The sequence below is a fragment of the Macrobrachium rosenbergii genome, chromosome 1, assembly GCF_040412425.1.
Source record: "Macrobrachium rosenbergii isolate ZJJX-2024 chromosome 1, ASM4041242v1, whole genome shotgun sequence".
Lineage (NCBI taxonomy): Eukaryota > Metazoa > Arthropoda > Malacostraca > Decapoda > Palaemonidae > Macrobrachium > Macrobrachium rosenbergii.
The window spans coordinates 60,702,237-60,715,963 of record NC_089741.1 but is presented as its reverse complement, the minus strand read 5'-3'; the positions used below and the strand labels follow the sequence as shown (position 1 = coordinate 60,715,963).

At 44.1% G+C, this 13,727-nt stretch overlaps 1 protein-coding gene across 1 annotated transcript in view; it reads left to right on the top strand.

Annotated features, from left to right (window-relative positions):
- Positions 1–13,727, top strand: part of Etf-QO (electron transfer flavoprotein-ubiquinone oxidoreductase) — a 72,573-nt gene that overhangs the window by 23,895 nt on the left and 34,951 nt on the right. Inside the window, exons 4-6 of the mRNA XM_067104677.1 lie at positions 7,563–7,721; positions 7,989–8,185; positions 13,317–13,534. Coding sequence (XP_066960778.1) covers positions 7,563–7,721; positions 7,989–8,185; positions 13,317–13,534 — 574 coding nt within the window. The remainder of the gene's footprint in view (positions 1–7,562; positions 7,722–7,988; positions 8,186–13,316; positions 13,535–13,727) is intronic.

The following is a 13,727-nucleotide window of genomic DNA, read 5'->3' as shown; positions in this document are numbered from 1 at the left end:
CGTCCGAGATATAAATTTTCAAACTTTGTTTGGAACGCTGATACAATTAAGGGAGACCCAACCCCACTGGATGCGGTGGGGGTAGCGTGGCAGGAGACATACCCATAAAACCCAGGTCAGTTTCATTCTCGGCGACAGTAACGCATCTCGTCCGCCTGCCTCAAACTGTTTGGGTTCCTTTGTCTGCTCGCACTTGGTTGTGGCGTCTCTCCTTGGTGAAGTACTCAATTGCCTGTTTATTTATCTAGCTAGCCTAGCTCTGGGATTTCGTAGCTATGTCGGATTCAAGCTCGATCCAGAGTTTAAGAGGAATTTGTGCTCCACCAAACTAGTTAAACTTGAATACGACGCATTCTTTGTGTACAGCATGTAGGGGTCAAGAGTGTTCCCAGGAGAACACATGCAGTGAATGTATGGAGTGGAGTCAGAGTTTTGCAACACACAGTTCCCATCAGACAAAGCTGGTTAGGGATAGGGATAGGAAAGCCTTTAAGCGTAAGGAAGCTAGGCTATCATCTTCTTCGGTGGTGGCATTGGCGTCCACCTCCCTCTACCGGCTGTTCCTTCCTCCTCTCCTACCCCCTCCTCTACCGCTGCTCTTTCCCCCTCTCATATTCCCCCTCTTCTTCACCAGCTTCCCAGTATATTTTCCCAAAGCCCAGCCTCGAGGCTGATAAATCAGAAATTCGTTCTTTTCAGAAATCAAATGGAAGCGCAAATGAACGGTTTCATGGAGTCGGTCTTAAGTTTTAGTGCGCGCTCGCACCGTAGTCCGGCGTTAGCGCCGGTGATGACGCAGTGTTGGTGTTAGTGATAACAATGTGGTTGTTCGCGATCGCGTTTCAGGCGAGTCTGCTCGTTTTTTCTGAATCTTTTGAGCAAAGGCAACTGTCCCGCCGCTTCTGAGGCTAGAAGACAGTCCGGCGCTGGCGAAAGGTCAGAAATTATTGCCCACGAGCAGGCTCGCCCTCTAAGGCACAGGAAAGCCTTAGTCCTGGTGGCGGAAGTAGTAAGCTTGACTCGCTTTCTGGCGCCGAAAAGCTTCAGGGAGACGTGAAAGTGATCCATCGACGCCGCCGATCTTCTCGCCATCGCCGACATCGCAGGATGGTGTCCCCAGAAACTTCATCAAGGCGGTTGCAGTCAAGCAGCACTACCTAAGGTTAAGCTCTTCAGGTGAGAGTAGCAGCAGTTCATCTTCAGTCTCTTCATATTCCAGCTCGGATCCCCCCTCCCGCCATCGCAAGTGGGATCAGACCTCTCGGCCCTTAAAGAGGCATTCTTCGATAATTCCTGCCCTAGGGTTACTAAACTCTTCAAGAAAAGGACAACCAGCCCTATACCTGGTTGCTCAGCGTGGGATCCGATCAAGAAGATACATTTCAGGACGCCTCCCAGGTCCCCTAGTGCAGTCAAGAGGCCTAGCCCTCTCCAGGAAGTTCCGCCCAGTGCCCGGGCCTCTTACTCCTCTCCTCCTGCACACGAAGTGTCTGTGCCTTGGCTACATCCTCGCCCTCCCAGGAGTCTATTCTGTTGGAAGGGGAAGCTAGAAAAGGTAGTCCGCAAAGTCCTTGGTATTCCCGAGGATAGAGAAGTCGCCCTCCTCAACTCCTGGACGGTCTGGGCACGGAACCGATTCTTCTGGTGAAGAGGAAGGCCCAGGTGAATGGGGCCTTCTTCACATTACGCTTCTCTCTACTCAGCTTTCTGCTGCAGTCGCACCCACAACATTTTCAGCCGACAGCCCCTCTTCTCCGACTTCTACGTTTCGCCTGGGAAAACAAGGTCCTGCCACTTCACTTCCCAAGTTGGTACTCTCCACCGCCTCCAAGAAAGCATTAAAAGAGGTAGAGGCGTGGGTTGGAAGCTAAAGAGGTACTCGGGTAAGTCGTCGTTTGCATGCCCTCCTTAAAGCTGTCTAAAAGGAGGCAAAATTATTACAGCACAGAGCTTCTCCCTTCACTGGGATCCATAATTTAGCACAGGGGACTTGGCTCCTGTGGGACCCCTCAAGACGATTTCATTCGAGGCAGCCAAGACTTCTTTTCTGCCTAGATGTAGAACATTTTTCCAGGAACTCTTCAAGCTCCTAGAGATTGTCAGCTTTATCGATTGGTCAATGGAGCTGTTTTCAAACAGGTGGAGCAGGCTAATCTCGCAGAAGACGTCTTGAAAAATTTCCTCCCTCTTCGCCATGGCCACTCTGAAGAAGAGGGAAACTTGGTGCTCGTTCTTGTTTAAGGCTGTGACTTCTTCGCAGAGAACGGCTTTGATGTTCGCGCCCTTTGACAAGGTGGGCCTCTTCCCCAGAAGCAGTAGTGAAAGACGTCCTGTCAGCCATGGATAAGCGGGCGAAGGTCACACATCCTGTCTATGTCTTCCACCAGACCGAGGCCTGCTCCTCCGGCCTTTGACCAAGCCGGTATCTCCTCTTAACAGGCATCCGTTTAGTAACTCCAGGTCCAAACTCACTCAAGGTCCCGCTACAACTCCAGGGTCACAAGTTCTCCTCAAAGCCACAAGGTCGTCATACCAGTAAGTAAGATCCCTGTCCTCCATGCGCCGGTGGGGGCCAGACTCAGCCTCTTTTGGGAGGTGGGGGAGACAGAGGTGCAGATCAGTGGGTGGTGCAAGTGCTCCAGCTAGGCTACCATGTGCCGTTCGCCCAACCTCCTCCTCTCTCCAATTCTCCCATTTCCTTGACAGCATACTCAGAGGCTCAGTCAAGTTTTGAACCCCTAGAGACAGAAGTCCGGTCTCTTAGCGGTCATCGGCAGTAGTGCAGGACGTATCAACCCCAGGTTTCTACAACCGCCTGTTTGTAGTCCCCAAGTCATCAGAGGGTTGGAGGCCAGTTCTCGGACGTAAGTGCTCTCAATATGTACTTAGTGAAAACAAAGTTCTCCATGGAAACGAACGCTCCAGTTCTTCAGGCTCTAACTCGGGTAGATTGGATGGTGACCTCGACATGGAAGACGCCTACTTCCCACATTCCAGTACATCAGGACTCCAGGAGGTTTCTTCGCTTTGTTTTCAAGGACAGAGTTTACCAGTCGGGCCTCTGCTCGGCCTGTCGACAGCCCCTGAAGTGTTCACCAGGATTCTGGCAGATAGGTCATTGGCTCCACCTGGTGGAGTTCGGATCTCCTTGTACCTAGACGACTGGCTGCTCCGTTCATCATCAAGGGACCGCTGCCGGAGGACCTTCACAGAACCCTAAGGTTAGCTCGGGACTTGGGATTCTGATAAACACGGAAAAGTTGAGCTTAGTTCCTTCACAGAGGATTCTTTATTTGGGGATGACTCTGGACAGTCTAGCTTTGGCTTTTCTGTCTCCCAAAAGGGTCTCCTCCTGCCTTCAGACGGTGGAAAAGTTTCTTCTCCTGGACAGTTGCTCACCCATCAGTGGATGGCTCTCCTGGGAACTCTGTCAGCGGAGCAGTTTTAGGTTAGGGCCGTCTGCACATGAGACCCTTACAGTTTTTCCTCAGGGACTCTTGGGACAGAAGGACCCAAACGGACTCCACGGTCTTCAACATTCCCCACGACGTCAAGGGCATCTTTTCTGGTGGAGGTCGCCGGAAAGAGGCCGGAGGTCTAGATCTCCTCCCAAGACAACCATCCCTACAGATGTTCTCAAGCGCATCCAATGTTGGGTGGGGAGCACATCTAGCCGCGTCAGGAGTTTGGTCGGACAGACAGAAGAAGCTCCACATCAATGTCAAGGAACTGTTGGCCATTCACCTCGCTCTCCAGGAATTTTCGACCCCGCGTCTCGGCCAAGCAGTAGCTGTTCACGCCGACAACTCGACGGCTCTAGCCTACATCCGAAAACAGGGAGGTACCCATTCCTTAAAGCCCTGTTCAAAGCTGCGAGGACCTTCTTCTGTGGGCGGACAGCAACAGGTGGCCCTGTTCCTCGGTTTTGCAGGAAAACTGAACGCCCTGGCGGACCAACTCAGCCGCCGGAACCAGACTCTCCCACGGAGTGGACCCTGCACCCACAAGTGTGCCTAGATCTGTGGAATCTGTGGGGCACTCCCACAAGATCTCTTCGCTACCTCCAAGAACCATTGTCTCCCAGTGTTCTGCTCACCAGTTCCAGACCCACTGACTCACTTGGTGGACGCCATGCTCCTAGACTGGACGCACCTGTTTGCCTATGCCTTCCCTCCTTTGGGGGCTCATCAGGCAGGTGATAAACAAAGTGAAATTCCATCAGCAGGTCGAGCTGATCCTCGTTGCCCGTTCTGGCCAAGGAAGGGTGGTTCCTGGACCTGCTAGATCTCCTGATAGACTTTGCAGGCTTCTCCTCAAAAGAAGTCGCTATCAGACAACCCCACCTAATGAAGTTCCACCAGGATTGTCCACTCTGCCTGACAGGCTTCAGACTGTCAGGAAGCTCATCAGAGCGCGAGGTTTTTCAAGAAAGGCTGCAGAGGCTATTGCAGGTGCAGAAGGACTCCTCGAGCAAATTATACCAATCCAAGTGGACAGTCTTCAGGAACTGGTGTAGAAAAATAGTATCTCCTCTCTTCTTGACGCCTATAACTCAACTTGCGATTTTTTCATTTACTTGAGGGATTCAAGAAAATTGATGCCATCAACCATCAAGGGCTGGAGAGCTATGCTGTCCTCCGCCTTCTACGATAGGGGTTAGACCTATCAAATAACCGAGACTTGTCAGACCTCCTCAAGTCCTTAGGCACAGCTAAGGCCCCAAAAACCTGCCCTTGCCTGGAATTTAGATGTAGTTTTGAGGTGGTTAATGTCTCCAAGGTGCGAACCTTAGAAGGTCTTTCTCTTAGAGACCTCACTAAGAAATCCCTTTTCTGGTTACTTTAGCAACGCAAAGAGTGCTAGTGAAATACAAGCCATTGACAAGGGAAGTGGTTTTCACAAGGTAATGCTGTTTTGCCTCGTTCACCTTGAATTTTCTAGCCAAGAACGAAGTCTCCTTCAACCCGTGGCCTCGGTCCTTAACATTCAGAACTCTCTCGAAGTGGCTGGGCCCTCAAGAATTGGAGGCTTCTTTGTGCCGTTAGAGCTATCAAAACTTACTTGACCAGAACGCCCCAGCATCAGAGGACGTTCTCTCTAACCTGTGGTGTTCAGTGAAAGATCCAACCAGACCTTATCCAAGAATGCCTTGGCTTCTTCGTCAAGGAACTCATCTTAGAGGCGCACAGGCACATCAACGAAGAGGACGACGCCTAGTCAAGTCTCACATTCACAAGTGCGCTCAATAGCAACCCCAGTGGCCTTTCACATAATAAGTCACTTTCGCAGATCACAGAGCACCTTCTGGAGGTCGGGTGGTGTTTGCGCCTCACTACCTTAGGGAGGTTGAAGTTGCGATCAGGACCTGTTCGCGTTAGGTCCCGTATCAGTAGCAGGCTTGGTTTAGGGGAACACACTAGGGGTAGGTTCTTTATCTTTCCTTCCCTCTGTGGTTTTATGGTTGCTGAGTTAATGGGAAGCCGGGGTGCTCAGTCCACCTGGAGTACCCTCCATTCTAGTTGAGCTGCTGAGGGTATAGGGAAGGGGATGTATTTAACTATTTTAGGTTAGGCGGTGAGACCCATTTTTTTCAGTCTGGTTGCTTTCCAATTGCTCAGGGCAAGAGCAAAAGGAAGTCACCTTGTCTCAGTCAGCGTGTACTTCCCTGACTGCAGGTTATTATGGAGCAGAGTGGCTAGCAGTGCTTCGCCCAAGGCCTCTGCAGGTAATGGAGCTTCAACCAAGCAGTAGTACCTCCCTGCAAAAGCCCATCTACCAGGTAAGGTGACTCCTGCCCTTTTTGTTGGTATGGATCCTTAAGATACCCATGGTTAGAGTTTGTTCCTTTTCTTTTTTTTTTTTGTGTGTGTGTAACCTTTCAATAAATGGTATCTCATCCCCTGCCCTTCCACCTTAAATGTGGAATCAAAAGCACTACAGTGTTTTTGGTAAGTCATTATAATGAAATGACATTTTTATGATAAAATGATGTTTCATTATACTTACAAAACACTGCAACGTAAAGGCCTCCCTCCTCCCGCAGGGGGAGACGTTATCCAGGTTTTCACCATTGTGTATACCGAGAATGAAACTGACCTGGGTTTATGGGTATGTCTCCTGCCACGCACCCCCACCGGCATCCGGTGGGGTTGGGTCTTCCGCCACTGTATCAGCGTTCCTAAAACAAAGTTTGAAAATTTATATCTCCGGATTTGTCCATTTTAAAGAGATAAAAGCTTTTACAGTGTTTTTGGTAAGTATATTGAAACATCATTTTATCATAAAATGTCATTTTAATCATTTGGGTGTCTTGTAAACAACGTAAACTGCATTTTTATTTTTTTCATCAAAGACCTTCAAAAAACCTCCAAATTTTAACTATTCTTGCCCTTTTGAAGCCATATTTCTTCCGTCGGATTGGCGTTGTAAGCCTGGAACATGCGTTGTAACTTGGAAATAATTTTTTATGAATATATTTGAAGAGAGTCGTAAGCTCGGAACATCGTAAGCTTAGCCCGTTGTAACCTGAGGACTGCCTGTACATATTTCAGTACTCATTATTCCTCCCCATTGCAGAGTATAAACTAAAGTTTTTGCAAATTTGAATGAATTCCATGGAGATATGGTTTCAGTAGACTTAGAAAATCTTGTGGGAGAGTTGTTGGTATTGTACAGTGAACGCCAAGAAGTTAAACAAATCAGTTCAGAGATGAGAATCTGCCATTTGCCCTCTTAACAAGATCTGCTTTTCCAAAGGAGGGCAATACCTTATTATGCCATGTAGGCAAGTTTCGCCCTTTACTTACTGGAAATGGGTTAGATGTATAATACGTGGGTATTTAAAGATCATTTAATCTCCAGCCATTGTGTGATAGGTGCTGGGTTCTTTTGAATTTACATAGCTGTTGATGATTAAGCCTCCAGATCATGTGTATTTGAGAGTATTGTTTCTCTCAAGATGCTAAGGTGAATATACTGTAGTAACTATGTTTAATAGAGTTCTCAAAGTGGGTTCTTATATAAAGCAGTGTTTTAAGGTTTAATGATTACAGTAAGTTGATCTTTTTAAGGTACTGCATCTTTCTTGTATTAGCTATATCTTGTCTTAGAAGGAATTAGTTAGGTCAAAGGGGTGAAGTTTATTATAGTTGTACATTATTAGGTGTAAATTCCTTATTTCCGTAAAAGCAGCATTTATCAAACAGTATACATTGGTTCAATTGTTGGTGCCCAGTCGTAATTGTCACACCAGTTTCTTAATCAGTCCTGTCTTTCCTTTTACAGTTCACTAAGTTAACTTATTACCATTTGTTTTTACTTTTAATTACATGTCTAATATCAAGGTTTTCTATTGTACAGTAGCTGGAAGTGAAAGAGTAAGTTAATTAACTATATCAGTTGAGAATGAACTAATTTTAAGAAATAGTCACTGAGGTGATGAAAGTTTTTAAGACATACATAGACATAATTGAATATGTTGGTGCAAAGTACAGCTTTTTTTTTCTTTTTCTTTTTTTTTAACTTCGTTCACTACTGTACTGATTTTTTCTGTTTTGTCATAGGTGGTCACACACTTTCTGGTGCCTGTTTGGAAACCCATGCATTAGATGAGCTTATTCCTGATTGGAAGGAACGTGGTGCCCCATTTAATACGCCTGTGACCAAAGATAAGTTTGCATTTTTAACAGAAAAAGGACGAATACCCATCCCAATTCTTCCAGGTAGGCTGTCAAGTGCTTATGTTAGTTTATAAATACTGATGTTTTTTGACAGAATGTAGTAAAATATATGATTCCAGGTAACAGTCTACCATCTCAGATTTTTCGAAGTGATGGTTAAGCATAATGGTTTCTGGGAATCCAAACTAAAATCATTACTGTACTACTAACTGCCATGAATAGAAAGTTTTACCACTGGTTAACATTCAGTACTCCATGTATCATTTAGGAAAACATTTTGATAAACAACTACACTGTTTTTCTTCCTAGGGATGCCTATGTATAATCATGGTAACTACGTAGTACGTTTAGGCCACTTTGTACGATGGCTGGGAGAACAGGCAGAAGAACTGGGAGTCGAAATATATTCTGGAACCCCTGCATCAGAGTTGTTGTATAATGAAGATGGGTCTGTAGCAGGCATAGCCACAAGTGATGTAGGCATAGCCAAAGATGGGTCTCCAAAGGTGAGAATCATTGATTGTACAGTATCTTTGTAACTCAGTCACTAACTTTTGAAGCCTTATTAGGACCACTAAGAAATGAGTGCATTTTGTTGTTGTTGACTAGATGGGCAATTAATGAGTACATTAGTAAAGCACTTTGTAGAATTTTGTTGCGTAAATCTCACTTTATTTTTGTTAGTATAGTTCATACCAGTATATAAGACTGGTCATTGTAAAGAGAATTAGGATATCAAGTCATCTGTGTTTTCAGAAATCAAAATAACAGTAGCAAAGAAAGTGGCTTAAGAAAAGCAAACAATAAGGAAGATAAGGGTTTTTTCTTTCTAAGCAGTCATGGCCCAGTTAGTACCTATAGAAAAAAACATGTCACCTTACTGAGGATGATGATGATAATTTTTTTTTTTTTATCAGTCATCCTATTTGACTGGTGGTTTTTTATAGTGTGGGGTTCCGGGTTGCATCCTGCCTCCTTAGAAGTCCATCACTTTTCTCACTATGTGCGCTGTTTCTAGTAGCACACTTTTCTCCATGAATTTTGGAGCTACTTCGGCATCTAGTTTTTCAGATTCCCTCTCGGATCTTGGGATCGTGCCTAGTGTTCCTATGATTATGGGTACGATTTCTACTGGCATATTCCATATCCCTCTTATTTCGATTTTCAGGTCTTGATACGTACCAGTTTTTTCTCTCTTTTTCTCATCTACTCTGGTGTCCCATGGTATTGCAACATCAGTGAGTGATACTTTCTTGTTGATTTTGTCAATCAGCATTACATCTGGTCTATTGGCACGTATCACCCTATCTGTTATGATACCATAGTCCCAGAGGATCTTTGCCTGATCATTTTCTATCATTCCCGCAGGCTGGTGTTCGTATCACTCATTACTGTAAGCTAGCTGGTATTTCTTGCATAGGCTCCAGTGGAGGGCTTTTGCTACTGAATCATGCCTCTTTGTGTACTGGTTCTCTGCAAGCGCAGGACATTTGCTTGCTATGTGTTTATGGTCTTGTCTTTCATATTGCACTTCCTGCATATGGGTGAGATGGAAATTGCACTTCCTGCATATGGGTGAGATGTTATTTCCATCTATTGTTCTTTGGACATACAGTTTCTGGTTCTTAGGGCTTGATCATGTGCCGCTATTAGCATTCCTTCTGTTTCCTTCTTGAGTTCTCCCCTCTGTAGCCATTGCCATATTTCATCGCTGGCCAGTTCTTTTGTCTGTCTCATGTAATGTCCGTGCATTGGTTTGTTGTGCCATTCCTCTGTTCTCTGTTCTGTTTTTCATTCTCCTCTCTCTGTATATTTTGGGTTCGTCTCACTTTTATCAGTCCTCTTCCCATGCACTTTTAGCCACTCGTCTTCACTGGTTTTCAGATATTACCCCAATGCTCTGCTCTCGATGTTGACGAGTCCCTCTATGTAGGCCCTCTCCCCCTTCCTTTTGTGTTATGTATAGTCTGTCTGTATTGGCTGTTGGGTGCAGTGCTTTGTGTACTGTCATGTGTTTTCTAGTTTTGTGGTCTATGCCGCAGAGTTTTTTCTCGTTTTGTGGTCTATGCTGTGTACTTCAGCCTTCGTCCACACCACTACTCCTGCGCTGTATCTGATTACTGGTACTGCCCATGTGTGTATGGCTTTCATTATGTTTCCAGCATTGAGTTTTGACTTGAGTATTGCCCTGAGTCTCTGCATATGTTCTTTCTGATAGTTTCCTTCATCTCTTGGTGCTTTATATCCTCTCCTATCATTCCCAGGTATTAGTATCCTGTCATGTATGTGTTTGATGCTATTCCCGTCTGGTAGCTTTATCCCTTCAGTCCTTGTTACTTTGCCTTTTTGTATGTTGACCAAGGTGCATTTTTCTATTCCATACTCCATCCTGATGTCCCCAGATACAATCCTTACAGTCTGCATCAGGGTATCTATTTCCTTGATGCTCTTACTATGTTTGATGTCGCCCATGAACATCAGATGGTTAATTCTGTTGCCCTCCCTTTCTTGGAGTTGGAAAACCCAGCATCCATCTTCTGCACTACTTTTGTCTTGGGGAATCATGGCTACTAGGAAGAGTAGTGGGACAGTGAATTGCCTTTGAAAGATCCCTCTCCTGATGTTAACCTCTTAGTCTTATCCCAGAGCTTGTAATTACTGTATTCCAGTTGCACATTGTATTTTTTAAGGAAGCTGATGGTGTTTCCTCTGCCCCATATATTTTCAGACATTCTATTAGCCACATGTGCAGTATCATGTCGAAGGCTTTCTTGTAGTCGATCCAAGCCATGCTTAGGTTGGTTCTCCTTCTCTTGATATTCTTCATTGCCATTTTGTTTATTAGGAGTTGATCTTTTGTGCCCCTACACTTCCTTCTGCAGCATTTCTGTTAGTGGGGGATGGTGTTTGTATCCTCTAGGTAGTTGTATAGCCTTTGACTGATGATACCTGTTAGTAACTTCCACATTATTGTAGGCAGGTGTTAGGCCTGTAGTTACTTTTCATTTCCTGTTCTTGTCTTTCTGCACCAAGGATGTTCTCCCCTGTGGTCATCCATTTGGGGCATGGTGGTTTTGTGATATAATGCTGGAGTTGTTCTGCTATCTTGGTGTAGGGCCTTGGAGTTTTGAGCCAGTATCCATGGACTTCATCAGGACCAGGGCTTTCCCAGTTGGGCATTTTCTTTAGTTGGTGTCTGACTGTGTCTGTTGTGATCTCAGTGAATCTTTGTTTTATTCTCCCCATTTCATCTGCCTTTATTTCCTGGAGCCATGTTGCATGTTTGTTGTGTGATACCAGATTGCTCCATATATTTTCCCAGAGTCTGTTACTTGGTTCAGCTTCAGGAATTTCCTGGTGGTTGTCTTCCCCTCTTAGTTGGCTATAGAGTCTTTTCTGGTTGGTTCCGACGAGTTTGTTCTGTTAGTATCCTTTATTCCTGTTCATGTACTGTTAGATTTTGTGTGCTTTGGCTTTGTCTGTTTTATATCTTCTGTTGTGTTGTTTAGTCCCTTCTCCTGTACTTTATATTCCTCATTATCCTTTCTTGTTTTCTTGATTCTTAGCCTCTTTTCTGCCATCTCTTTCAGTTTACTCTAGCTAGATCTCATCACCATGATTTGTTTTTCCAGGCGCCTTTTCCAAGGCGGTCGCTGTTTTGGTTTCTGTTGGGTTGGTTGCGATGATGGTGTTGATGTATGTATCCCCATGAGTTCTACTGCTAGTCTTGCTCCTGCACATGCAGATTATTTTTTTCTGTGATACTGGTTGTGTGGATTAGCCTCATTATTTCATTAACTTCACTTGTTTTTTCCCTTAGTTTCTTTGCGTTGTAGGTTTTCTTAGAGGGGATCTTTGTTCTTTCTGTATCTGGCTTCATCCATTGTCTGATCTTTTCCACCCATTCCAACCTCTCTGTTACATCTTTGGTGTTTCCTCGTGTGTCATCGTTTGGTAGCTCATCATTCCTGTCGTTTTCTTTGTTATCGTCTCTTAGTTCATCCTCTTGTCCTTCGTTGCTAGGTGTTATTTCTCTTTTCAGCTCCTCACTTCCTGTTTGACTTCCTGTTGTGGAGAGCCTGTTCTTTTTTTTTATGTTCCATACATGGTCTGCCAGCCTCTGTTCTGTTTGACGGGTGTTATTTCTCTCGTTCCAGATGTTGACCAGTCTTCTGCTGTATCCTCTTTCTGTTGGGTTGCTGCTGATGTAGCATCTCCATATTTCCTTATTTTCTTCTCTTGCCCATTTCTTCTTCTGGTTTGCGTCTGTAGCTCCAGTCTCTGGTTGCTGGTTACTGTTGTTGTGGTGGTCAGTTGCTGGATGACGCCTCCCCGTCGATTGGGTTGTACAGTATACCTGGCTGCCGGACGAAGCTCCTCTGTTGCCAGAGATTCCATTTACGTTGTTGTCGCTTATTCTTTCATTTATTTTCATCATTGCTGAGTTTTGCTATTTAACCCATAGCTGGATCCTACCCCATCGAGAATAGGTACTCATTTACAGCTTAGTAGACTGAGGAAATTATGGTGAAGATCTTTTCCCAAGGAGTCAACGCCGAGGAGAGCGGTCACCCATCCAATGACTGACTAGCCCCAGTTTTGCTTAACCAGTCCATCGATGAGCTAAACCACTCTGCCACGGCACCCATTTATTATTATTATTGTTGTTATTTTTATTTTTATTTTTATTATTCAGTTATTTCACTGGACACTTGAGTCAAATCTAGACTCAAATGGGACTAGCCTGAAGGATTTTTTGTCCTAAATGTTACATGGAAATTGGTGTCAGGCATGTAAAATAAGTTGGAAGTTGGACATCTTAAGGGAAGAGAGAAAAAGGAACTGTTGAAAAGTGAAAGAGTGCAATGAAGGTGGGCCTGGGGAGACATGGCAAAGAACATTTGGTATCATATACTTAAGGAACCTCTCTAATTAAACCTTACAGAGGATCCTATTTAATATATAGAATGAAGGTAGGGTTGGTCTTCGATGAAATTGTGTGGGAAGGTTAGCAGCATAGCATCATCATATTTGTACAATACTCGAAACCGGGATGAAGAAAAGAATACAGACCAGTAAGGAAAACTTCAACTTTTCCAGCAGACCAAATATCAAAATTGATTCATAGTTTGTTAGTTGTGTGTCATAACAGGCTTTTTGTTCAGTGTTGCTCTGTTTTTTCATATTTCTCAGTAAAGGGTGGAATCATCTTTCAGTGTTTGCATTCTTGATGTGAACCCTGCAGTCTTGGTAGTTATTGTATACAGGATTATATCTTCCCCCATTCACGAGTAGATGAAGTATCTTTACCATTCAGAGGTAACATCCAGGCATTTGAAAGATGATAAAATTCCTTATGCTGATTTCAGCAGTGCTGCACTGAAGTTATAATGTTGCCCATCTTGAAGTATGGTTCTTTATTAGCAAGTTACCATATATTATCAATCAGATGAAATCCAGAAACTTCAGTCAGCTAGTGGATTGAGTTATTAATGTGTATTAGTCAGTACAGAAGGGTTCAGGTATTTCTAAATTTTACTATTTAATAATTGAAATAATTTTATATGCCTATGTAAGCAGTCCTAAGATTGTAATTGGATTCAGATCTCATTTTGTAAACTACTTTTTTTGTTTTAGGACTCCTTTGCTCGTGGAATGGAATTGCGTGCCAAATGTACAATCTTTGCTGAAGGATGCCATGGCCACCTAGCCAAGCAACTGTATAACAAGTTTAATTTAAGAGAAAATTGTCAACCGCAGACTTATGCCATTGGCTTGAAAGAAGTTTGGGAAATTAGTCCAGACAAGCATGACCCAGGATGTATAGAGCATACAGTTGGATGGCCCTTGGATAAGTGAGTAAAATGGATGAAAATGGTCATATTCTTTCTTTTGTTCAGTTATTAAAGTAGGTTCTAATATTAGAATGATGAGTGCATTGTAATAAAGACCTAAGTTATGTAATGCACTTGAAATAATGTAATATTCAAAAAGTTCTTTCATTAATATTTTCGGTGACAAGGTTAGTTAATGCATGAAGTAATGTAT